This window comes from Pundamilia nyererei, unplaced genomic scaffold, assembly GCF_000239375.1.
Source record: "Pundamilia nyererei isolate P.nyererei 1_Seehausen unplaced genomic scaffold, PunNye1.0 scaffold00154, whole genome shotgun sequence".
NCBI lineage: Eukaryota > Metazoa > Chordata > Actinopteri > Cichliformes > Cichlidae > Pundamilia > Pundamilia nyererei.
This window is the reverse complement of record NW_005187555.1, coordinates 1,235,085-1,260,880: the sequence shown is the minus strand read 5'-3', so window position 1 is coordinate 1,260,880 and position 25,796 is coordinate 1,235,085. Positions and strand designations below refer to the sequence as shown.

Here is a 25,796-nt window from a genome sequence, read left to right as displayed (position 1 = left end):
CCCGCAGATTCCACCTGCTGACACTGAGAACAAAGAGCTGAAAGACTCCAGCAGGTATAACTGTGGATGGGAATGGCAGAACCTTTCAGCTTAGAACGTTGGTTTGTGTTTATTGATCCTCTCTGATGAGATTTCAGGTAAAAGCTTCGGTCTCCTTTTTGTTTAGTTTCTCTGGGTGGGTTTTAACCGTCTAATGAAACTGGTGTAAGTTCTGTGTCTTCACTTGTCGTTCTGCAGATACTCTGTGGCTGCACATCCGCTCGCTGGGCCAGTGGACCACCCGGCTGTATGAGTACTTCAGAGAGCTGGAGAGCGAGGCTCTGGGTCCCAACAGACTCGCCACCAGCCTGCGGAAGCGCCGGCAGCTGCCGAGAGCTCAGGTTAGACTCTGACACACCTGCACTCGCTGGGTCTCCGCCTGCTTCCTGTGCGTGACATCTCCAATGTGGTTTCCTGTAGGACGACATGTTCAGCTCTGCCGATGGTAACGGAGCCGTGGCGTCTAATGAGGACGGCGCCATCGAGCTGACGATGTACCGACAGAGCAGCTCGCCGTCGGGCGAGGCCTCCGAGTCCGGAGATCAGGGACTCGTGCAACCTTTTCCAGACGGTCTGGGATCAGCAGAGCGAGGAGAGGTCAGGAGGAGAGTTCAGCCTTTAACAAATATGAATCTACTGCACTGAGAAGAACGAACCACATCATAAGTCTGAGACGTTCATCCCTGTGTCGTAATGATCGCTATGAAGGGCCAGACATGTAAAGTTTATCTACATGCTTCAATAAATCAGCAACATAAATACAAATATCCTCGATCATATTGTTGGAAATCTCTGTTATTAGTTCCAGAAAACATGTAGTTAAATAACACCTGCATCTGCAAGCCACTTTGCCCCCCTCCTTACTGAAATATATTTGAACCATTTTCTTTGCCCAGTAAACTTACAGAAATCTGATGACACCTTCAATGTGTGTTTGGTTTACTGACAGAAGAGTTTTAGTGCATGTGTTTCTGGTTTTCTTCTAAACTGCAGGTTTCTGCCAAGCTGACTGAGAACCACAGATTCTGCAACATCAAGGTGAGGAGCTCAGAGCATGAATCAGTTTTTATATGATTGTGTATAAGTTACAGTGAGAAGAGCTCTGTGGCAGTGTTGAACCAGCAGACAATTATTATCATTATTTTATCAGCCTTCGCACACAGTATCAGGTTTTCCCCTGAAAGTCCAAAAAGCCCAAAATTTGGAGGTTGGGTGTAGGAACATGTTATTAAAATGGACTTAAACTCCCTGACAGTTGGTAGTTCAGGCAGTTTCGGCTCCTTATAGGGCAGCAAGAGATTCATATGTTCAGATTCAGATTCTTCGGTTTATGTGTGAAAAACTTGGTTTGGGTTTACACCAGGGGTGGGCAATCTCAGTCCACGAGGGCTGGTGTCCCCTGCAGGTTTTAGTTGTGTCCTCGAACCAACACAGCTGGTTTAAATGGCTAAATTAGCTCCTCAACATGTCCTGAAGTTCTCCAGAGGCCTGGTAACGAACTAATCATGTGATTGACCCAGGGTGAGATCTAAAACCTGCAGGACACCGGCCCTCGTGGACTGAGATTGCCCACCCCTGGTTTACACTGACAGGTTTGATTTTGCAACGTTTTTCTCTATGATGTGAAATTTTCTTCCTGTTAAAATAATTTAATATGAGTTTGAAAAAAACATTTTTTATTTGTATTTCTGATTTTTTTGTGAAGCACTTTGTGATTTTTATCTGTGAAATGTGCTATAAATACATTTTACTTACTTACTATATGCACACAAAAAGGATTTTTCCATGTTTTTGCAGTGAGACCTGGCAGATCCATCACATTGCCTTTGCTTCGTTCTCAGCACTGTTTCTATCATCTGTATTTCTTTGTAGAAAGAGTTTATGTAAAAACCGACTCTGCTGGGAAAATAGAGCTCAAAGAGAGCGAACATTGGTCAGAGTCATTGTGCTGTTTCTGAAAAACTTACAGCTTTAGCCGAAACTACATAGGACCGAGAGCAGAACCCTGAGGAACACCTCTGACACTGTGGGTGAAACCGTTAACCTTCAGCTGACACAGGCGTAGTTTGTCAGGAATCGCTCGTTTCAGACGCAGCTTCTTGTTGAATGTCTGCCATGTGACAGTGTTACGTAGACGGGCCGTACGGGACTCCGACACGGCAGATCTTTGCCTCCGAACACGCCGTTCTGATCGGGGCAGGAATCGGCATCACACCCTTCGCCTCCATCCTGCAAAGCATCATGTACCGGTAAGACGCCCACAGACCTGTGCTCCACCCCTCAGTCCCTCCATCAGCCCAGCTGTTCAGTTCAAGTCATGTGTAAACTGCAAGTTTATAATCAGCTGTAATCTGCCGACATGCTGGACGTTTATTCAGGATCTCTCCTCATTGCTCTGCTGTGATAATATAATCAATGAGAATAAGCTCCAGTGATGTCCTCTTTCAGCTTTGCCAGAAAATAGAGTTATGTGATACTGGATCATTTTTAACAATAAATAAAAAGTTGTTCATTTTTTTTTACTTTTAGGACTCAGAAGGTTAGACGCGTTATAATTACGTCTCTCGTGTTCAGTCACCCTCTCCACCGTTTGTTTTTTACAGTGAGTAAAATCATGAAATGAATATAAAACTGACTCCAGGTGTTTCTGCGGCTCAGGTACCGCATGAGGAAGCAGAACTGTCCCAGCTGTAAATACTCGTGGTGCGAGAACATCAAAGACAGCGAGATGAAGCTGCGCAAAGTAAGAAAAGTGCATCCCAACAACAGCTCACTGTACTGCAATGAAGCACACGTGGACACCAGGATGTTCTTCACCCTGCAGGTTGACTTCATCTGGATCAACAGAGACCAGAAGTCCTTCGAGTGGTTTGTCAGTTTGCTCACCAAACTGGAAATGGACCAGGCCGACGAGGAGCCGGAAGGTGAGAGAGATGCTTCAAATTAGAGAGGGAAAGAGCATGGGGAGGAAGGAAGGGACGGAGTCGGTTAATATTACGTAAATGGAAGTAAGCAGACCGGGTTATGTAATTAACGTGAGACTGGAATGAAAGAGTATTATCAAGTATGACACCCAAACTCTTAACCTGAGGGGAGGGAAGGGTGGGAGAATTTTCAATGTTAATGGAAAAGCTGTGGGCTTTGGTTAGGATAGAAGCTGTACCAACAAGTAAAACTTCAGTTTTATTACTGTTGAGTTTGAGGAAATTGGAGGAGAACCAGGATCTAATCTCAATAAGACAGTCTGAGAGGGAAGAAGGTGGGAGGGATGAATTGGGATTAGAAGAAAGGTAGAGCTGGGTGTCATCGGCATAACAGTGAAAATTTATATTATATTTTCGGAATATATAACCAAGAGGGAGCATGTAAGTAATGAATAAAAGAGGCCCTAATACTGAACCCCGGGGCACACCAGCAGAAACAGGACAGAGAGTTGAAGAATGGGATTTAAGTTGGATAAACTGAGTGCGGTCTGAGAGATAGGAGGTGAACCAGGTAAGCGGGGTGTGACTAATACCAATGGAAGCTCACCGGTTCAGGAGAATATTGTGAGAAATGGTATCAAACGCCGCACTAAGATCAAGAAGGATGAGAATGGATAGGAGACCAGAATCAGCTGCCATCAGAAGGTCATTGGTAATCCTTAGCAGAGCAGTTTCTGTGCTGTGATTGGGGCGGAAACCAGATTGAAATCGTTCATAGAGATTATGGTCATTGAGATGTGAATGAAGCTGGGCGGCGACAACTTTTTCAAGAATTTTTGGAATGAAGGGAAGAGTAAAGCTTGAAAATAGCTGACAGGAAGACAGTGGGGGAACCAGGAAGTCTACTTCAGAGTCAGGAGCTCCCACAGAGTTAAGTTGATGGTGGATATCTGAGATTTTACAAGTGAAAAAAGAGATAAGAAAGTTGCAAAAATCAACAGAATACATGTGGGAGGGCAATGTGTCTGGAGGTTTTGTAATTTTACTGAACAATGAATAGAGGGACCTGGAGTTACCTTCATTAGAACTAATTAAACCAGAGTAGTAAGCAGATTTGGCTGAGGCAATGCCGTCCTTATAGAACAAAACATGATCATTGTGCATTTCTTTATGTACAGTCAGTCCGGTTTTCTTGAATAGACGTTCGAGTTGGCGTCCTTTAGCTTTAAGGTCGGAGGTAAACCATGGAGCTGAACGGGAAAATGAGACAGTTCGATGTTTAAGGGGAGCAAATATGTTAAGAAGGTTATGAAGGTTGACATTATAATGGCAAACGAGTTCATGAGGGGTTGAGGAGCAGTGGATAGATGGAAGGTCGTGGACGGCAGATGAAAAAACAGCTGGGTTGATATTACTAATTTTCCTAAAAGTGATATTACAAGAGACACAGGTTTTGGAAGCGGTTATGTTTGCATCAAAAGAAATAAACATATGATCAGACTGGGGAAACAATGTGGCTTTACAATGGGTGGGGGTAATGCCAGAACAACAGACCAAATCCAGGATATGACCTTTAGAGTGGGTAGGAAATGTTATGTACTGTAGAAGCCCAAAACTTTCCAGGCAGGAGGTAAAATCTCTGGAAAGAGGGATTTTATTATTGTCCATATGAATATTGAAGTCACCAGCAATGATGAGATTTGGAGAAAGTACAGAGAAATGAGTGAGAAGAGCAGAAAATTCATTTAAAAACTCCTTGTTTGGCTTAGGTGGCCGATAAACAGTACATATGAAGGTGGGGGTAGATCCAGGGAGCTGTAGTGCAGTGTATTCAAATGAATGGGAGGGAGGGGCAGAGACAGGGGCTGTATCCCAGTTCAGGGTCTGCAGCCTTAAAGGCCGCATTTTAAGGCCGATTACGTCACAGCGACGCGACGAAGGCTGTCCCAATTTGAAGGCTGCTCGAAATGCGGCGCTCAAATGCGTCCTTCATTTCCCTGAATTTTAAGGCTGTGGCGGTGTAGACTTCAGTCGTGTCCAAATTCATGGGCTGCATCCTCCTGAGGACCCAGCCTTCGTGGTCTACGTAGGCCGGATCCTCAGAGGGTCGGGTAGGCCGGAAGTAAACGGCTGTGAAATTGGACGGTCTCGCCTTCTGATTAGCGTCACCGCTGTCTCGGTGGAGTTCAATAAACTCAGCCGTCTGCTCCTTGCTATCTAAAATATAACAGCACACTGGTGTAAATTCTCGACTGGCTCACACTTGTTTAATCAGTTTTCTGTTTGACGTTTAGTCAGCTGTGTGAAAACCAAGGAGGAACCCACCCGGGGGATTAATAAAGTTTTATTTTATCTAATCTAAGAACTTTAATCTCAGCCAAACCGATTTACTCACGAACAAACAAAACACTGAAAAAAGCCCAACAATAACGTTTTTAGGTTGTCTAAGTGACTTATATATTACATTTAACCCGAGCAGCGAAACTCCGCGGTGATCTGAAAATGATGTGCCGGGAGTTGTGCCGTTCTCGGCGGCTTCAGTGACCCTCAAGCTCCCGGCTAGCTGTCGAGCTGGTGGGTAGCAGACGTCTCCAAAAACGTCGAAGCACTTTTGCAAATATGCGATATCTTGATAAACCGAGCAGATATTTGATGTTTGCACAGCTACTTTCTCGCCAGGAGTGGAGTCATTGAGAGAAACAAAGTCATTGGGCTGTTGCCATGTTTCAGTCAAGCAAAGAAAGTCCAACTTACGATCACAGAGGAGATCATGGACGAGATGTCCCTTACCAGTGAGAGAGCGGATGTTTAATAGACCGAACTTGATGCTGGAGTTGCCATGCCTGACAGTGGGCTTAGTTGATCTAGCCAGGTGGGCCAGCACACTGTGGTCAGTCTCGCACGAGTTTTTGACCAGATGGAAAATATTGAGTTAGTGTCACTGATGTTGAACTTCCGCCGAAGCCCTCGGTGGATATACCTGCGGCGGGGCTGGAAGGCGATGTCCGGGTAGAAGTATAGAGCCACAGGTGGAGAGACAGCCAGGCAGAAACAGAGCTGCAAAAGATCCGTAGCAGAGTACTGGAGAGGAGCTGTCGCCGGGTGATGAATGATGGATAAAAAAAACCCAGGTGAGCCACACCAACACCCTGTGGATCCGCATCTTAATCAGGGCCGATCACTGAGCACAGACGGAGGGACCGAACACTGACAGCTGCAGCGCAAGCAATAGAAGCCCGCAGATATTGCGAAAACAAGTCAAAGCAGGGTTGCGCCTTAGATACTTGGTTCAAATTGTCGTCAGCAACTGAAAAAAAATTATAATAAAAATAGTAATAGTAGATAATAATAACCGGTGAGCAGCGGCAGCAAGCGCGCCAACGTTCACTCGACCGGACGTCCAATATCTCCTGTGAATATTGATCGTATAGACGTCTGTGAGGGAAGTCTTCATCTCTGAGCTCAGTAAACACTTTCCTGACGAGTTTATGGTCTCAGCCGCTGGTTTCAGGTCTTAAGAAATAAAACGAATTCATTTTGGAAATGATGATGTCATTAGAGACACAAAGCAGCAGATTCAGGACAACGTCTGGAAATGTAGACAGACTTTGAAGACACTAATAATAGTTTTCATTATTGAGTTATTTCCTTCCACGTGGTGTTTAAAGTCCTGCAGAGACGCTGCTGTGCGCTCGTTAACACAATGCTGATGTTTGTTAGGACGCTTCCTGGAGATGCACATGTACATGACGTCAGCGCTCAGCAAGAACGACATGAAGGCCATTGGCCTGCAGATGGCGCTCGACCTTCTGGCCAAGAAGGAGAAGAGAGACTCGATCACTGGACTGAGGACCAGAACCCAACCGGGCCGACCCGAGTGGGGGAAGGTGAGGCGTTGCGTTGGTTTAACTTGGTCTTCTTCTTTTCTGTTATTGGTATTTTTCAAGGAGAGTTTGGGACCCTTCCTGAATAGTTTTGGAAGGTTTTGGTAGAGTGTCCTCTTTGGGTGACATGTGATCCTGGACCTGATAAAGTAACGTTGGGCTAAATCAGACAGGCTCAACACGACGAAAATGTTTTGGCTTTAAATAGAGGCTACAAACAGAAAACAGCGTCCATGGACATCTGCTTCTCGGGGGGACATTTGCACCAGACTCTGTCAGGAGTCACCACACATGAGTTCATCACAAATTCGGAAAGTTCTCCTTAAAATTTTGTAAAGACTGAAAAATTTAGCAATGAACCTATCTCTGAGGTTTCAGGCTGCCATGGATGGCCATTTAAAACATTTAAGGTCCTGGATGTTAGTTCCTGGAAAGGAAACTACTTCTTCTGGAGTTTATTTTATTGAAGTAGAGGGGAGACCGAGACATGATGGTTCTCCAATAGCGGTTTAGTTTTATCAATCAAGGAGCGTCGGTGTGTTTTCCAGTATCAGCTCCTAATAAAATACTCTGTGTGTGTGTTTCAGGTGTTTCAGAAGGTGTCTGAGGAGAACAAAGGGAAGGTACATGTGTTTTACTGCGGCGCTCCCGCTCTGGCCAAAGTCATCAAAGCTCAGTGTGAAGACTTCGGCTTCAACTTCTACAAGGAGAACTTCTGAGGAGGTCACGGGCCGTCAGCACACACCTGCAGCTGTGTGTGTGTGCGTGTATCGCTGATGTTGTGGAGACATTAATCATTTTATGTGTTCACATTTTGTTGGACCCGCCTCCTTTTTGGGGGTGTGACGCACAGAGTATGGGGCTTTGTCGAAAGTGACCTATCGTGAGAGCAGCTTCGCATGATTTACAGCTCAAAATAATCCTTCTTTATCAGAAACTGGCCCTAGGAACTTCCTGTCAAAGTGGAATAAAGACAATTTGTGTTGCATTTGTATTTGTTGTAACTTCTGCTGCCCTCTTGGAAAAAAAGAGACCTGGTCTCTCAGTGAGACTTTTCCCTGCACAGGTTAGAGAAATATCCCAGTAATGTTTATGGACCTTATGGATTTGTATGGAAGCTTGTTTCTACTACTGGAAAAAAAAAGTGCCATCCACGAGTAAACAAAGTCAACAAAAAAAAAAGCTATTTTTAAAAACTTTTCTCTGAGTGATTTTTATGAAAAGTTTGACTTAATTTGAAATGTTAGGATACTAAACCTAAATTTGGACTCACAAAAATACTTGCGTATGGCACATCTTTATTTAATAATAAAATCTAATCTTATTTGTTATTTTACTTATTTTAGATTTTAATAATTACTGTGTCTGATCCATCTGTGGCAGGTTATCGTGTTAATGATGTTTATGTGTATGAACTGTCCAAATAAAAACACATAAATAAACATTTCTGATCTCTTTAATAAAAGCAACTGTTTCCAGGCTTTCTAATCGATGTCAGAGCTGCTTCCTGCTGCCCAACAATATATGATAGGACTCCAGTGCTTGAATTACCCTCACAATAAAGCGTGAAACCGCCTTTCTTGAAAACAGTTTCTTTGATGGCTTCGTTTCCGGGCAGCGCTATTAAAGCCCTGGCGCAGGTGAGCAGACTCTTTCGTGATCGACGATTTTGTGTCTGGGCTCTGTTGGTAGGTCTGAGTATGTGGCTAGCGAACAGCTAGCAGGTTACGCAGTAGCAGTTTGACGTCGGGCAGCCTCTTTAAAATCGGACCAATGCCTTAGAAAAGCTTCTCTGTTCGCCCCCGTCTTGTAATACGAGCGCTGCCCGTTGAGGCCAGCGGTCGGTGCTCGGTAGAAGATCGGGATAAAGCGGAGGATCTTAGCGTACCGGCGCTCGTTGGTCACGGTCTCCGTTTCGGCCGAGCTAGCAGAGCTAGCTGTTCAGTAGCTCTTAGCGCCGCAATGGATCCATAAAAGAAGGTAGGCCCGGCTCACAGCAGCAGCCTCTCATTCACGCCCTGTTTGCTCTCTGAATGGACTCCGGGCGGGTGAACGTGTTGGATCTGTGGGCTCGGTTCGGCACGACGCTGCCTGGGAGCTACATGTAGGCGCTGAGGGCTCCTCGGACGGTTCCGATCAGCTGAGGTCCACTCTTGGGTTCTGCTCGCTTCACCGCGGTTCTGGTTCCGTGAGCAGAGCGGGGGTGTGAGGCTTTGTGCCGGCTGGAGGCCCTCAGGCTCACAGTCAGCTGTGTGAAGCTGAAACATTTCTGTATTTTTATCATTTGACTCGGACTGTGACAGGTGTGTTCACGGTGATGACGTTTCTGCCTCCGAACCTCTTTATTTCAGGTTCACGCGCCTCAGCTCTGGGTTAGGGTCACCTGAGGAACCAGAACAGCCTCACCTGGCAAATTGCAAAGTGATGACGTTAAATCACCGGGCCTGTGGGTCTCAGACCCTGTACAGACGAAACAAACAGCCTGACTAAGCTCATGTAAAAAACAAAAACAGCTGTTTGTTCCAAAGCAGATGTTTGTAGAAACTGAGCACAGCTGGTATCAGTCTGCACATAACTCTTCATGAGAGGAGCACAGTGACACACAGAGACAGACTCCCTCAGAACTGAAACTGTGAAGTGTTGTGTGTCTCAGAGTACAAATACTGTGATAATTACTGCGCCAGCAGTATCTGTGGTAACAGGATAATATTTAGATCAAGTGGCTGGTACATAAAAAGTGGGATGAAAAAAGACGGGGGTACTGGGAGGCCAGGAAAGACTTACAGTGAGCTGTATGAGAGGCTAGACACTGAGGATGGAGAGACGGACTGGTATTGATTGGCTGGGCACAGAGGATGGAGATGGAAAGGATGCGCAGCAGGTTGGAGTAATTTCGGACAGAGATGCAGACTACTAATGACTGAAAAGACTGTACCGCAACGATGGAAGTGGTACTTGGAATGGATGAAAGCTAGTTAGTGAACCAGGAAGTGCAGAGGACTAGTGAGGAGGAGGGGAAAGGTGGTTGGTCCTAATGACATACCTGTGCAGGTGTGGAGATATCCAGGAGAGAGGGCAGGCTGTTTAACATGCAAGACGTGTGCTGGTCCTGAAGAACAGGCTGAGCTGTAGTAACTGCAGAGGGATGAAGATGTGAGGAAGAGATGTTGAAGCTGGGCAAGAAGAGAGCTGATGATCCGTGAGCAGCAGTGTGGCTTCATGCTCTACAGACGTGATGTTTGCTTTGAGTGTTGATGGAAAGTTTAGAGAAGGTCACTGTGGTGCTGCACGAGGACGCATCTGAGAGCGGGGCATGTGTGAGGACAGAGGCAGTGGTGAGGTGTGCGCTCAGAGAGACAGATGTGTTGAAGGTGGGGGTGGGATTACGTCAGGGATCTGCTCTGAGCTTCTTCCTGTTTGCAGTGGTGCTGGACAGGCTAACAGGAGGAGCAGGTGGAGGTATGCTCTGAAGGTGGTGGAAGGAGCCGAGGTAATGAGGGTTTAAGTTTGGTCGACCATCCAAAGAGAGTGTGGGTGGAGATGTGTGACAGAAGGATGGCAGCAACAGTGAAAGGAAAGGTTCAAAGGTGGGGGTGAGGAAGCAGCAAAAGTCTCTGCAGGATGTCTCCAGCTTCCTGTCCGGGCTCGGCACGTTCCTCTTTTCAGTAGTGGGGTCTAATTTTGTAGGTGGCGCCGTGGAGCGTGTGACGCCATGAAATCCGAGTGTTTTCTTACTGTGCTGAAAATCACACATGGTTAGATTTAAATGATCTCCACCGGTTGGTGACGCTGACGGCGCTCCCTCGTCCTGCAGCTGCACGCGCCATTTGGGTCTAAGTTTTAAATGGAAGCTCAGCTTCAGCGTCGTCAGTAAATGTGTTTGCAGCATCTGTTCCAGCTGCAGGCGACCAGTGAAACCAGTGAAACCTTCCCAGCTGCTGAGAGACGATTCTGATGTGTTCTGACGGTAAACTGATCTTTACTGAAGCTCGGCTGATGAAGGCCATTTAATGGTGCGACCTTCAGCCATCATCGCTGCTCTTCTTATCAGTTTAATATAGTTTTAATACGCCGAGTGATGGATTGAGATGAGTCAGCTGATAAATCTGGGTTTGTGTGTGACTGGCTCACTCCTGTTTTTGAGTAAATAAACCTTTAATAAACCTTTAAGGCCAAATTATTAAAAACTTGTTTTCATAATTTTGGTGAATTTGATGGAAAAAGTGTGGAAATGAAACCATCACTGATGAAAGAGTCCAGCTGACTTCACACTAACACAGCAGCTGATGATTATTTTCATTCTGACACAAAATCAGAAATTCATGGTTCAGACATTCCTGCCCAAAGCCCGCCCCCTCGTTCTCCTGGCCTCAACTTCGCGCCGCAGCGTCATAGTAACCGTTTCTTTCAGCTCGATTTATTTCAGGTTGTTTTTCTCAGCCCAGACTCTGCATGGCGTCGGATTGGCAGCAGCGGGAGTGAGCAGCCAATCAGCCGAGGACACCGGTAGCATCATGGCGTCTCGTCAGAGGAACTCTGTCCGGATCCTGTCCAGCCGGGAGCGCGGCTCGCAGATCTTTGGCTCGCAGCGCCTCCTGCAGCTCCTGGTGGAGGAGAAAGTCCGCTGGATGAAATGGCAGAGTCAGGCAAGTTTCAGCTTCTTCTTTCCTCTAAGAACCAAACCGTTTTCAGACGGCGCCCCCTACAGCCTACTCCCAAATGACATGCTAATAATTTAGCTTTTATTGCTCAGGCTTTCTGATGGCTCTGTGCCTTCCTCCTGTTTGTGCGGTGACGCACTCATCAGTGCTTTTCAGATAAGAATCATCGTTAAAAATGGGTCCGAATCAGTTTTTATCAATTTTGTTTTTCCTTGAGTTTTCCCAGCAGCTGCTGGGATGTATGTGATGGGGGCCGTTTAACACCAGGATACGCCTGCCTACCAGCTTTGGCCACAGTGGGACAAATATGCCCGTCTGAGGCGCTTCTGCTGCACATTAGAGAAGTGAGAGCTGTGGGGGTCAGAGCGTTGTGGGGAGGAACTGAAAACAAAATCGTCCAGTTCCAGCCCGCAGGGCTCAGGAGGGCGTTGGTGGGGAGCGGTCGGATTGTTCGTAGCAGGCGGCGTTGCTGATGTGTTTGAGTGTGTGTGCTTGTGAGCGCTTCCCACTGACTGTGAATGTTTGTGTCTCCAACAGAAGGTGGAGCTGCCGGACAGCCCTCGCTCAACTTTCCTGCTGGCCTTCAGCCCTGACAGGTGAGTGAAGTCAGAGCACAGGTGGAGGCGGAGACTCCATCAGTACTGGATCTTTTTACCAGAGTATTATCGATGTAGTGGTGTTTAATCAGGATACTTTACCAAAAAGACACAAATGAGCTAAAGTGTATATAGTTGAGTTTGAGGTGCAGTAAAGAGTCTCAGCTGGGCCTTTCAGAGGAAACGTTGTGTCTGCAGGACCCTCATGGCTTCGACCCACGTCAACCACAACATTTACATAACAGAGGTGAAGACTGGAAAGTGCCTACATTCCTTAGTGGGCCACCGTAGAACCCCCTGGTGTGTGACCTTTCACCCCACAATTCCTGGCCTGGTGGCCTCTGGGTGCCTTGATGGCGAAGTCCGGATCTGGGACCTGCATGTGAGTACCCCCCCCCTCCAACATTGTACAGCAGTGCAGCAGTCGGGCAGGGTGCTAAATGCTTTCATGTCAGCCTGTTGATGAGGACATGGAGTCGGTGTTTCTGTCGAGCTGCACTCGAGTGTTCTCGCTCTCGCAGCGGGACATCAGACTAGGGCTGGGCCGTATCATGTCACGGTACTACCGGTGTAATGTTGGGCAACGTTAGGAAAATGAAACATGGCGATAGAATATGGGTAAAACGCGCATGTGCAGTGCCTTTGTTTACATACGCACATGGAGGCGACGCAGAATGAGAAGAGCGAAAGCGGATCGTTGAATGAAACGATGAACCTGAACTGGTTTGTAAAACGCTGCAGCTTCACTGGTGTGGAACTGGTTTAGCTTTCGTCCGTCAGACACACAACAAAGCACTATTTTTGGTAGCGCATGCTAGCGGGCCGTCGTTATTACCGTGTTGTTTGGAAAATACGGCGCACTTAAAATCATCCTTAGATTTTTCTGAAAGTCGACAGAGCCCCTTATAATCCCGTGTGCCTTATGTATGAACTCTGGTTGTGTTACTGACCTCGAAACGATTTTATGTGCACGGCGCTCGAAAATCTGTCAGATGTTTCAGTACGACTTTGCTAAGCTACGAAGCCGCACCGCTTGATGGATTGTCGGAGCATTACGGCTATCGTAGGCGGAGCCTCGCGGAGTGATACGTACTGTGCTTCAACATAATGTTACCGTACTGTGTGTGTTTAACCTCTTTTTAAGTGTTGTGGATATTATACATGGTTATGCTGAGGATGTGTCGGCCAGTTTCCACTGGAAATGCCTTTTGGTTAAACTGTCAGTGAGGAGTTTGCATTGTTACATTTTTATATAAGTTTAATGCACATAAAAAACAGCTGCTTGTTTAAGTGAAAATACATTGATTTGGGTTTCTTGCACTAATAAAGTTGTGGAGTTGTAAAGCATTTTGTCCCGTGTCAGTTATATCGTTATCGCAGATTTTCAAATGTATATGGTGATAAATATTTTTGGTCGTATCGCGCTGCTCTACATCAGATGTAACTGAGTAACTGTGTTCTGCAGGGCGGGAGTGAGAGCTGGTTTACCGAGAGCAACGTCGCCATCGCCTCCCTGGCCTTCCACCCAACTGCTCAGCTGCTCCTGATCGCCACCAACAATGAGCTCCACTTCTGGGACTGGAGCCGCCCCGAGCCCTTCGCCGTGGTGAAAACGGGCAGCGACACGGAGAGAGTGCGGTGGGTTAAACACGGCCGCTGGTCAGAGGTCGAGTCTGAGCGTGTGCATGACGTGACAGTAATAACGGAGCGTGCTGCTGTTACGTTTTTATTAACATATCGCTGGAGCCAGGTGTTTTCATCGACTTCTTCTCTGTGTCTGTCAGGTTGGTACGCTTCGACCCTCTCGGTCACAACCTGCTCACGGCGATCGTGAATCCATCCAATCAGCAGGTACGAAGATGATCTGAAGCCATTTCTTAGCGAGGTAGCGTCATGTTTCAGAGGATGACCGCCATGGTTCACCTACAACCTCAGCTGCACACCTCACCAAGAGAGCGAGTAATGCAAAAAAGAACATCACGCTGTATTATGTCATGGAGCTGAGGGCGTGCCGAGCACTGAGAGGTCTGAGGCACAGCTAGCACCGAGTCAGGTGGACCTGCCCCCTCGCTCCTGTGTGGATCCTCGGTTTGGTCGTTACAGTTTTCCTGTGTCTGTGTTACGATTGGTTGATTTTTCTGGGAGGTGACTGCAGATGCGTTTGCTGAGGATGACATCACCATGGCAGGTTTTGGGTGACAAGTAGAAGAGGTCGTCCTGTCTCTGCCGTTTAACCTGCCTTCAGTGATCAGGTGTTTTCTTCTTCTTTGCCTCCTTTAGGGCGAGGAGGACTCGGAGGTTCCCATGGACAGCGTTGAGATGCCTCATTTCCGTCAGCGCTCCTTCCTGCCTTCCCAGCCGGTTCGCCGCACGCCCATCCTCCACAACTTCCTCCACATCCTGTCGTCCCGCTCCCCTGGGGCTCAGGCCGGAGGCGAGCAGCCGCGGCCTCTCGGGGAAAATGGAAGTAACATGGCCGAGTCTCCCAGCATCCCTTTGGCCCAGTACCCCAGCTCGGAGCGTGGTCCGCCCCTGCCCGGCTGCACCCAGCACCTGGGCATGGTGTGCATGTGCAGTCGCTGCTCCATCAGTCGAACGGCGCCCCAGCCAGACGGAGCCTCTGTGCCTCCGCCCGATCCACGGGCATCATCGGACTCACTCCAGCCTCCCCCGGCCTCCACCTTCTCCTCAGCTCGTACTGAGCCCAGACAGCCCTCGGAGCGAACCTCCGCCTTTACCTCTGTCTACTACAGCGCCGGCGCTTCTCTTAACCCCGCCCCTCCGGGCGGCCACGAGCCGCACTCCACGCCCAGACCAGCACCCGACTGGACTCGCAACCTGCTGAGTGTGAGGGAGGGGGGGATAAATCCTGGCATGCTGCCTCCCAGAACCTCCGCCTCCTCCTCCATCAGCCTTCTGTCTGTGCTCCGCCAGCAGGAGGGCTCCTCTCACACCCCCGTCTACACCTCCGCCACCGAGGGGCGGGGTTTCCCCCAGCAGGGAGAGCCCGGAGCCCGGGATACCGCCAGCACGAGCAGCGGGCATCACCCGTTCTGGGACAGTGCCCGTGGTAACACGGCCTCCTTCCGCAACGTGCTGCAGTGCAACCTGAGCCGCTACTTCCTGGAGATCGGCCCCATCGACATGGAGCCGGCACTGGGCGGCGCCATGGCCGACGGAGGCCAGGAGCAGAGTCAGGAACTGCTCAACAACAACATGGACCCGGACCGGCCCGGGCCTTCCTCATCCTCCTCCACCCCCACCATCATCCACTACCAGCCTCCCCTCCCCCCGCCCCCCAGCTCCCACAGCCTGGAGAACAACGTCCCTCCCCCCGCCTCCCGTGGTCACCTGAACCGCTGCCGGGCCTGCCACAACCTGCTCACCTTCAACCACGACTCCCAGCGCTGGGAACGCAAGACCTCCTCCGCCTCCACCTCCATGCTGGAGCCTCCCTCTTCCTCCTCTGCTTCTTTTCCCTCTCCTTCCTCTCACTGGCAGCCCGATGAGGCCAGAAGGATGCTAGAAGTCCAAACACAGGAGAGGAGGGCGCCTCCTGAGTCCAGCGAGCAGCCGCCTCCCCCAGCAGCAACAGTGGGAGGAACAGGAGTGGCCTTCCCCATTGCCCCGTCCTCTACCCAGCCCGGGGAGCAGACGGTGGGCCTGGTGTACAACCAGGACACAGCGCAGTGGGAGAGGGTGTACCGGCAGGCTGCGTCAGGCCGGCCGGCGGAGCCACCGGAGGCCTTAAGCCAAGAAATGCCCGTCGACCCGCCAGACGAGGACTCCCTCAGGAGGTACGTCACCTTTTCTTTTCACCATCGCAGCTTTATGAGGTCAGATTCTGGTCCTTCCATCGGACCGTAGCTCCTAAACGAGCCTCTTGTTTTACTCGTGAACTCACCAGGAGAGTGTTAGCTGAGCTCAGCCCCCTGCTGGGCTTTAGGAAGAATGCAGGTTTAAGGCAGCACTGTGAGGGTGACTTTGGAGTCTGTCTGCTTGATATCACACAGTCAGCTGAGCATGAAAGCAGTGCTTATAATCAGCTACCATCTGTGTCTCGAACACTGAGCGCGCTCTGTGTGCCTCTGTTTCTCGCCCAGGCGGCTGCTGGAATCCTCTCTCCTGTCACTGTCTCGCTACGACATGTCCGGCTCCAGAGACCACCCCATCTACCCCGACCCAGCCAGGTACAGAAGCACCGCCGTGTACCTCGAGTCTAGGTTCAATATGGGCTTTGATTTAACTCTCCCAGGCCAGCTTGGCATGAGTCGCAGTTCAGAATAATCCTCCTTTATCTCACACTGGACCGCATTAGAGGTGTCTGCTCTCTGTGACATCACACAGATCTAAACGTAGAAAAAGCTGCTGACACGTTGAGCTCATTAAACTAGTTCTTAAAAATGTGAACGCCGGATTCAGGAAGTGGGAACAAAAAGGAATAACAGCGATTTGTACAGTAATGAAAGATGGCCATTTGATGAGTTTCCAAGATTTAAAAGATCGGTATAGTCTAGAGAAAACCGATTTTACTGGTACCTGCAACTCAGAGACTACTTTTCAAAGGAAGTACGAAGTTCGCGTACGTCTTATGGCATCCTGAATTGTATAATTAAATCATACAGGGGCCTCCAATTCAAGGAGATTTCTGTACTATATAAAAATCTAAGAGAGAACACTGCAACATCAACTGAATACATAAAAAAGAAATGGGAGCAGGAAATAAAAACTGATATCTCAACTGAGGAATGGTTAGATATGTGTGAAACCCAGAACACAACGACTAACTCAAGATGCTGGAGAGAATTTGGGTGGAAACATCTTACTCGATTCTTTATTACACCAAAAATCAAAAGTAAACGGACTCAAGACAGTTTGCCATGCTGGAGAAGATGTGGTAACATGGAAGCACACCATACGCACGTGTTTTGGGAGTGCCTGAAACTGCATAACTTTTGGAAGAACGTGATTCTTGTAATAGGCAATATCTTGGGCTATCAATTACCACACAATTTTAAAACGGTATATCTTGGGAATATTAGAGAGTATGTTCTGTACGACGACTTGTATTTGACAAAAATCCTATTGATAGCTGCAAAGAAAGCTATAACAAGAAACTGGTACAAACTGGATCCGCCTTCATCAAAAGACTGGTTAAATATTGTTGGAGAAATCTATGCAATGGAAAAAATGACTTACATTCTCAGATTAAAGGAAGATATTTTCGTTGCTAAGTGGGAGAAGTGGACATTATATGGCACCAAGGAAAATTAATGAACGAACAAAGCATCTAAGGTCTATGACTCTGTATATCTATTGATGCATGCCCGTATAACAGTACGTATATAAGCTGGAGTATGTATGCTGCGGAGTAAAGGCAGGCATGCATACGGTAGTTGATTAGAATTGGCGCCCACACCTTTTGTTCGCTTTAGTTCTGTTTGTTTTCACTGTGTGCTTGCATGGTTATTTCTCCTGTAATGCAATACATGTCTATGTTTAAACTGTGACAAAACTATCAATAAAAATTACAGTGTCAAAAAAAAGTGAACGCCCACCAATAAGACCTGAACGCTGCAGCAGGGGTTAAATGTGAGCTGCTGCACACGCTTGTGTTTCTGGGTAAATGATGGACAAAGCCGAGGTCGCTGGGTTTGCCTCTGTCGAGGTCAGAGTTTGAGAGGTTTCTGCAGACGCTTGCTGATAAAGAGTTTTTGCCCTCTGCTGTGCAGGCTTTCTCCAGCAGCTTACTACGCTCAGAGGATGATCCAGTATCTGTCGAGGCGCGACAGCATTCGCCAGCGCTCGCTCCGGTACCAGCAGAACCGGCTGCGGGCCATGTCGTCCTCCTCGTCGGACAGCCCGGCCAGCAACCCGCCCAGCTCCATGGACAGTGGCGACGTGGACTTTGAGGATCTCGAGTAAGTTTCAGTCGCCTGTTCAGGAATTTTCCTCAGATGTTTAAAATCGCTGAAATCAGACGTGAGCTCGTAAATTATTGTCACGTGCCGTCAGGTAGGCGGGTCCACAGACGGCGTTTGTGCCCCGCTCTGAGCTGTCCTGTAGAAACGCAGCGTGCAGCCCTGATGTTGTTGACTCGAGTCCTCGTGTTTCCGTCCCAGCTTCTCCCGTGGTGGGCGGGGCTCTTTTCACCGCGCTGTAGATATGTTTGCGTGCAGCGTGTCTCAGCTGCCCTCTTATTGGCCACAGCTAAATTCAGTTGTTTTCAGAAGAGGCTGAATTTAATTTACTTTTGTTTAATTCAAAACCAAGACGGGAAACTGGCGATGCCAGCGGGCTCAGATCATGTGATTACAGTGATGAATGACATCACCGCAGTAACGAGTTTTGATGCGTCCAAATGCTGGTTGAGTCGCGGTTGTTCAGTCCTTCTCTTTGTTTCTGCAGCGACAACAGTGACAGAACGCGACACCGGACGCCTCGAAACGCCAGGATGTCTGCGCCCTCGCTGGGCCGCTTCGTCCCTCGGTGAGTTGGCTCCGAACCCGCCGCTGAACCTGGTAAACTCGCGCTCGCCGCTTTGGTTCTCATCTCATTCCTGTTGGTCATCCCGCAGCCGATTCCTCCTCCCCGAGTACCTGCCCTACGCCGGCATCTTCCACGAGCGAGGGCAGCCCGGGCTCGCCACACACTCCTCTGTCAACAGGGTGCTCGCAGGTATGCGCACACACACACCTTTATTTAAAAAGAAGGCGGCTCATATCCGACCTCCGTCAGGACACGGTGACCACAAAGTTGTTGTTTTTTTTTTTTTTCTTCAAATGGAGATGTGGGTTACCGAGCATGCCCAGTGACGCAGTTTCCTGTCCTCCACAGGGGCGTCGATCGGGGACGGTCAGTCTGCGGTCGCCAGCAACATCGCCAACACCACGTACCGCCTGCAGTGGTGGGACTTCACCAAGTTTGACCTTCCTGAGATCAGCAATGGTACGACAGCGCGAGGCCGAGGGTTTGAGTCCTCCGCTTTAGTTCAACTTTCTCTGTTCAGTTCCTGCTCAGCCCGGTTTGGAGGGGTTAAAGGTCACCCACTCTGACGGGGTTTAACAAACAAGCCGCTCTGAGTCTGTTTGTCTGAACACCTCACAGACTCCGTCTCTCTGCCCCCCCCACAGCCTCAGTCAACGTTCTGGTGCCAAACTGTAAAATCTACAACGACGCCAGCTGTGACATCTCTGCGGACGGGCAGCTGCTGGCGGTTTTCATTCCCAGCAGCCAGCGCGGTTTCCCAGACGAGGGCATCCTGGCCATCTACTCGCTCGCCCCCCACAACCTGGGAGAGATGCTGTACACAAAGCGATTCGGTACGTCCTCACAGAGACGGCGGCTCTCTCTGTCACATGTCCAGGTTTGTAGGATGGTGACGGTGACAGCGGTGTTTTCTCCCTCAGGTCCAAACGCCATCTCCGTCAGCTTGTCTCCGATGGGCTGTTACGTGATGGTGGGCCTGGCCTCCCGCAGGATCCTGCTGCATCCCACCACTGACCACATGGTGGCGCAAGTCTTCCGCCTGCAGCAGCCACACGGAGGAGAGACGTCCATCAGGGTGAGAGGGGCCTCAGATTTATTTGATAGAAAGCTGCGGGTCAGGTTTGTTTTTACAGAGGACAAATCGAAAAACTGATGTCAGATCAGCGGGCAGCATGTAAACGATGATGATGTCAGACAAGTTGAAGAGTTTGTGTGAAATCAGATTTTTTTTTTTTTTTTTTAAGGGAATTTTTCCTCCACGTACATGAAAACTCACCAAGTCTTATTTCATGTTTCACTGTAAAAGGCTGCTGGGGTGTGAGTCTGATAACCTGAGAAGGATTTAGAAATTGGTACCATAGGCGAGTTTGAATCTCAGTAAAGGTCAGAGGTAGGAGTGGGCGATAGAAACGATATAAATTTGTCCAACGATAGAGATTTTGACTATATCGCGCTATCCCGAAAGCGCATGTTGACGATGTCATCAAGCTGCGCCTGTTTTGGTCGAAAGCACCGCAGCGGCTACAACCATTATCATCTGCAAATGATGGCGACAGTCACAGCAAAGAGATGAAGCACTGTTGAAATATGGGGAAAGCAAAAACTGCGCTTCCTCCACTTCCGTAACGTTGATTCATTAATGCTGAATTCTCTCGCAGCTGTTCTGTTCCCATGTTGTTGCAGTATATTAATAACTAACCTCGTATTGTGGATGAATGATCTCAGTTGTTCTCCTGACTGAAGTTGCCCCGTGTACAGCATCCTGCTATGCGACTGCATTTGTCCCTGACCACCAGAATCCCTCACGTTAACTTTTATCGAGTGGAAAAAAAGTTAGTGTTCATCGTCCAGCTTCACTGTGCTAATGTTATGCTAACATAGCTGTGTCGCTAGCAATCACGTAGCACAACATTATATACCAGGTAGTCCAACTTCAGTGACCCTGCAAACATCACTGCTGTTTAGTTTCTGTCTTCATTTATGTTGGAAGTGGTAGCAGAGCTGTACGTTTGAATTAGTTTCAAAAATCTCAGTCAGAACATGCTATGAAATGTTTGGGTGGAAACTAGCGAGCTAACTTCCTGTTAACTTCCTGTTAACTTCTAACTCCGTTAAATTTAATAAATTCTGTTTTCATGGATGTTAAACTTAATTGTTCCACCTGGTAAAGCAGCAACGCTGATGATTTAATTAAAGATGAAAGAATTTAGAGTTTTTTAACTCTCAGTGTTCGTTTGACTTTTGGACTTGAAGTAGACGGAGTTTTGGACCCAGATTACTCTGAAGCTCCTCACTGCGGCAGCCGTAATGCTCTGACAATCCATCAAGCAGTGCTGCTTATCAAAGCTGTACTAAAACATTTTAACAGATTTCTGCAGACAAAATCGGTTCGAGGTCAGTAAGAACAACCAGAAGTCATACATAAGGCACACTCTCGATTTTTGAGAAAATGAAAGGATTTTAAGCCTTATAGTGTGGAAAATACGTTATACAGAAGGAAAGAATATCCATCCATCCATTCGCTTCCGCTTATCCTTTTCAGGGTCGCGGGGGGCGCTGGAGCCGGGTTATTTGGGTTAGGTTAATTGGATAATCCAAATTGCCACTAGGTGTGAATGTGCAAGTGAATGTGAGTGTGAATGGTTGTCTGTCCCTATGTGTTAGCCCTGCGACAGACTGGCGACCTGTCCAGGGTGTACCCCGCCTTTCGCCCTATGACAGCTGGGAGGAAAGAATATATCGTGATATATATCGTTACTGCACATGCTTAAAATTATATCGCGATATGGATTTTAGGCCATATCGCCCAGCCCTAGTCAGAGGTCAACTTTTAAAAAAATCCTGAATAGCAAGTAGTACCGCCCACTGCCAGTGTTTCGTTATTTTCAGGAGAACATTCTCTAAAGTTGAGCACAGAGAATGGGACACTCCCCGCGCTGCAGAGTCCACGTTCCAGAAAACAAAAGTGAGCGGTGAGCTCAGATCCAGGACGAGCTCCACATCCCGTCGTTTGGGAAAAGCTGGTTTTACGCAGCTTTGCTGTGGCATGTGCTTCAGCTGCAGTGTGTCTGTGTTTCAGATGGTGTTCAACGTGGTCTACCCCATGGCTCCGGACCAGAGGCGCCACGTCAGCATCAACTCTGCTCGCTGGCTGCCGGATCCAGGGATGGGACTGGCTTACGGAACCAACAAGGGAGACCTGGTGATCTGCCGGCCTGTGTGAGTCTGCAGGCACGAAAACAAAGTCCCGCTAAGTCTCAGACATCTCAGACTCAAAAACGCTGGTCGGGGATGGAGGTCGGCGTGCAGATTCAGGCTTCTGCAGCTGACTGTGCGAATGAGAAGCTGCAGACTGAGCGTGACGTTAAATAACCGAGCACGCGTTCAGCTGTCCTGCTCTCAGAGCTCCCTCGCGTCTTCTGATCTGATTATCCTCAAACCGAGCAGGAAGACCATTAACTGGAAGAGCCCGATTAGTGTGTTTTAATGCAGTTGTGTGAGTCCACGAAGCCCCGCCCCCCCCGTGAGGCTTCCTGAGTGGAAGTGAACTGACCAGCTTTGGTTGTGTGTGTGTGTGTGTAGGTTCTATCGAAGCGACGGCGAGAGCCCCAGCGAGTCAAGCAGCGAGCCACTGTTCAGCGTCAACAACAGCGGAACGAGCCGGAGCCGAGGCTCCGACAGGCCGGGGTGAGTTCAGGGCCTGCGGCGATGTTTGCGCCTGCTTTTTATCTGCTCGTAACGCGTGGTCGGCGTCGCAGGTGACGGGCGCTCGGGTTATTTGACCCTTTTAAAACCTGAAACGTGAAATCTTCACGTTGTGGAGTGTTTGAACCTTGAGACAAAGTATATAAAACATATCAAATCTGCATGTAGGCATTCTAATTTGTTACATAACCATATTTCTGCAATTTAGTCATTAAAAACTTTGATATCATTTATTTTGAGAGTAAAGAAGTCACACTGATGATGAAGAAGCCTGAAAGCTCACAGAAACACATACGATACGCTGGGCTTTGAAGGGGTTAAAGCTGCATTTTGTACATTTGTTTGAAAATGGATTCAAAGCTTCGGCAGAAACTGAACCAGGTAAGAACAGCGTGGAGGCGGGGCTAAAAAGAAACGCACACAGCTCAGTCTCCTCACACCTCTCCATCGATCGCTGCCCCCTGCTGGTGAGAGTTTATCGCTACATGTCTGGATCTTTGAGTTTCTGATTGGCCTGTGATTCATTTTCAGGCCGAACCGCTCGGGCTGGACGCCGGGCAGAGACATGGGACTGATGAACGCCATTGGCCTGCAGCCCCGACACCCCACCCCTTCAGTGACATCGCAAGGAACCCAGACGCCAATCATCCAGCTGCAAAACGCTGAGACTCAAACCGAGAGGGAGCTGTCGGAGCCGAGCGCCTCGCAGCCTGCTCAGAGTACTGACACACACACAACCCCGTTCAACTATCTTAGTGAGGACCTTCATTGACATAATGGTTTCCCTAGCACCTAACCATTAAAAATGAATCCCTGACCCCAAACCTAACCGTGACCTAGTTGTGACCCTGACACTAAAACCACATTTTGAGTCTCAAAAATGCTTCAAACTCGTGAGGACCCACGAGGCCTGTTTGTCCCCACAAGTATAGTAAACTTTTCTGGTCCCCATGAAGATGTTAATACCCGTCCACTGTAAGTGTGTGTGTGTGTGTGTGTGTGTGTGGGTGTGTGGTCTCATCAGGTGTGTTTCTTCCCAGGTGTCCCTCCTGAAGCTCCGTCCACCAGTGGAGCAGCTCAGGCTCAGGTGGAGGCGTCTCAGAGCAGCCAGGCTCAGGAGGAAGTCCCAGCTGAAGCAGAGACCGGCACCTCCACCGCTGCTGGTACTCCACCCACTGACTTCTCAACACGACCTCATAATAACCTGTTACTGCGTCGTCATCATCGTCTCATTTCTGCTTCAGTTTTTACCTCGTTTGTTTTGTTACAAATATTTATATCAAACATTGCGTGTGTCTGTGCGCGCGCGTGTCTGTGCGCGTGCGCGCCTGTGTGCGTGTCTGTGTGCGCGTGCGCGTCTGTGTGCGTGTGCGTGTGTGTGTTTTGGGTGAAATGTTGTGACTGTTGTGACGCGCGCGTGTCTGTGTGCGTGTCTGTGTGCGCGCGCGTGTCTGTGTGCGTGCGCGCGTCTGTGTGTTTTGGGTGAAATGTTGTGACTGTGTGTATTTAAAGATGAACATTTATAAACCTGAGGGCAGACACGATGACGATCACGTGTTTATCTTCACGCTGTCTCTCTTGCTCTCTTTGCTTCAGGAGAGTCTTCGGAGTTCGGGTCTGGCGAGGACGCTCTGGCACGAATCCGCCGGCTGATCGCTGAAGGCGGCATGACGGCGGTGGTCCAGCGGGAGCAGAGCACCACCATGGCCTCGATGGGCGGCTTTGGGAACAACATCATTGTCAGCCACCGCATCCACCGTGGCTCGCAGACGGGCGCCTCCAGGCCCACTGCCGAGCCCGTCGCCACGGCCCCCTGCACCTCCGGTCCGCTCCTCGTCGCCTCGCAGCCCCAGTCCTACCTGCGCCCAGCGCCGCAGGCCAGCCAACAGCTCGGTCCCGTGTGGGCTCCGCCGCCGCCCACGCTCTCTCTGGCTGTGGACGTGGACGACGTGTTTGACGGCGGACGGGCGGACGACAGCTCCTTGCCGGGTCCCTCCTCCTCTTCCTCTCACAGCCCCCTCCCTGGCGGTGGCGGCCCCAACAATTACCCCGGTGACCCATACAGCAGGTAGTCCTCCTATTGGCTGACGGTTAAGGGGGCTCCTCAAAGCCTTATCTCACAAAATGGGTGCTGCTTCGACCCCACACAGGGTCTCCCACCTGGAAACGAAGGGACACAAAGACCTCTCCTCCCCCCTCCCCCTAGCCTTTCTGTTGAGTGGCGTTGGCGCTCGTGAACCCAGACCGAAGCTGGACCGTCATCATTCCTCACAGGAGCTCCTACTTGAACGGAGGCACGGAGCTCCTCCCCACCTGATTCTCTCCCAGCACGATGAAGGTCGAGGTTCCTGACGCGCTGCGCCTGGTGAGGGAGGGGTGGGGGTGTGGCTTCTTTCACATTTACTCCAACGTGCTGCGTTTGGTGCCATGTGACGTTACCTTAGATGTGAAATAGTGATTGAAGTGTTTGAACTCAGCACTACGTTTTTGTACCGTGTCACTGCTGCGTGTGCCTGAGGCAGGACTCTGCACGGCGGCGAGCGACCAGCGATGACTGAACGCACACGCTCGACTAAACAAACGGAAGCTCCTGCATGTCTCGAAATAATGCTGCAGCTCATCGAACACATGTTTGTGTTTAAGGCTGGAAACGAGGAGAATCACTTCCTGTTAGGGCAACGAGGAGGCGGAGATTCACCTGCTCTGACCCCTCCCCACCCCACCAACCCCACCCAGCTGCACTACAGTGTGTTTGGTGCTAACCGAGGTGTGTGTGTGTGTGTGTGTGTGTGTGTGTGTGTGTGTTCTCACTGAAACCACAGTTTGTCTGTTTTTTGTTTTTCTTTGGGGGGGGGGGTTAAATTCTTTTCAACAAATTTACAGGTTTTGCACTTTTATGAAAATTACCCTTTGTGTGTAATTTTGCTCTGCTAAACCCCTATATGCCTAATATGCCCCCTTTATTAGCCTACTTATTAAATTGTCTGTTTTTTGTTTTTCTTTGGGGGGGGGGGTTAGCTGAGCGTCGTTTCCTGTCCGCCTCATCACGTTTGGACGTTTGCATCTCGGAGCGGTCTCAGTTCACAGTGAAGGTGATTGCGAGGTGGGGTTTGCACAACATGTTTAGCCGGTGGAGGCAGGGTTAGGGGTTTCACAGGGGCGTGGGGTTCTCTCGGGCTACGGTCCCTACGTGGGCGCCGCACTGACCGACGCTCTAAATGTAGAAACGACACCAAAACGTTCCAGGAAGCTGCGGCGTTTGTCCTCCGTGCAGGAACGACGCTGCAGCGTGAGCGCGCCGACAGCAAACTTCACGCTATGACTCAGACACCGGAGATCAATCGTGTCTGTAATGCTTTCATCCAAACTCGCCGATTGGTCGACATTCAGCCTGTGCGGTCACTTCCTGCTGTTACTGACCAGGTGATGAGTGGATTTATTATCATCATTATTATTATGACTTTTTTTATTAAGGACGGAGAACTGCAGACGAGTCTC

At 49.2% G+C, this 25,796-nt stretch overlaps 2 protein-coding genes across 6 annotated transcripts in view; both read left to right on the top strand.

Moving 5' to 3' along the window:
* The window catches only part of nox5 (NADPH oxidase, EF-hand calcium binding domain 5), a 23,910-nt gene extending 16,246 nt beyond the window's left edge, over positions 1–7,664 (top strand). Inside the window, exons 10-17 of the mRNA XM_013913839.1 lie at positions 238–380; positions 460–636; positions 1,033–1,077; positions 2,164–2,288; positions 2,698–2,782; positions 2,864–2,963; positions 6,684–6,850; positions 7,435–7,664. Of these exons, the coding sequence (XP_013769293.1) occupies positions 238–380; positions 460–636; positions 1,033–1,077; positions 2,164–2,288; positions 2,698–2,782; positions 2,864–2,963; positions 6,684–6,850; positions 7,435–7,566 (974 nt within the window). The 3' untranslated portion in view covers positions 7,567–7,664. The remainder of the gene's footprint in view (positions 1–237; positions 381–459; positions 637–1,032; positions 1,078–2,163; positions 2,289–2,697; positions 2,783–2,863; positions 2,964–6,683; positions 6,851–7,434) is intronic.
* A 634-nt stretch (positions 7,665–8,298) lies between these two features.
* ambra1b (autophagy/beclin-1 regulator 1b) lies at positions 8,299–25,100 on the top strand. Of its 5 annotated transcripts, none has more exons than XM_005745145.1 (19): positions 8,299–8,487; positions 11,293–11,493; positions 12,046–12,104; positions 12,303–12,486; positions 13,570–13,742; positions 13,889–13,955; positions 14,385–15,901; positions 16,208–16,294; positions 17,837–18,025; positions 18,513–18,593; positions 18,682–18,782; positions 18,942–19,052; positions 19,238–19,426; positions 19,514–19,668; positions 21,673–21,812; positions 22,176–22,280; positions 22,830–23,017; positions 23,339–23,461; positions 23,895–25,100. In XM_005745145.1, the coding sequence occupies exons 1-19, from the start codon at positions 8,446–8,448 to the stop codon at positions 24,368–24,370; spliced, it is 4,188 nt and encodes a 1,395-aa protein (XP_005745202.1). In that variant the 5' UTR covers positions 8,299–8,445; the 3' UTR covers positions 24,371–25,100. The 5 variants fall into 5 exon arrangements, with proteins under 5 accessions (XP_005745202.1, XP_013769299.1, XP_013769301.1 ...); XM_013913845.1 differs by having other exon boundaries at positions 22,830–23,053; XM_013913847.1 differs by lacking the exon at positions 8,299–8,487 and adding an exon at positions 8,515–8,535 and having other exon boundaries at positions 11,288–11,493; positions 22,830–23,053.
* Positions 25,101–25,796: the final 696 nt, after the last annotated feature.

What these genes read in the sequence shown, in the direction of transcription:
- ambra1b (XM_013913845.1), top strand. Translation starts at nt 8,446, where the DNA reads ATGGCTTCGTTTCCGGGCAGCGCTATTAAAGCCCTGGCGCAG. An exon ending in GCTGTACACAAAGCGATTCG is followed by an intron (nt 19,427 to 19,513) that starts GTACGTCCTCAC and finishes TTTCTCCCTCAG; the next exon opens with GTCCAAACGCCATCTCCGTC. An exon ending in GAGGAGAGACGTCCATCAGG is followed by an intron (nt 19,669 to 21,672) that starts GTGAGAGGGGCC and finishes TCTGTGTTTCAG; the next exon opens with ATGGTGTTCAACGTGGTCTA.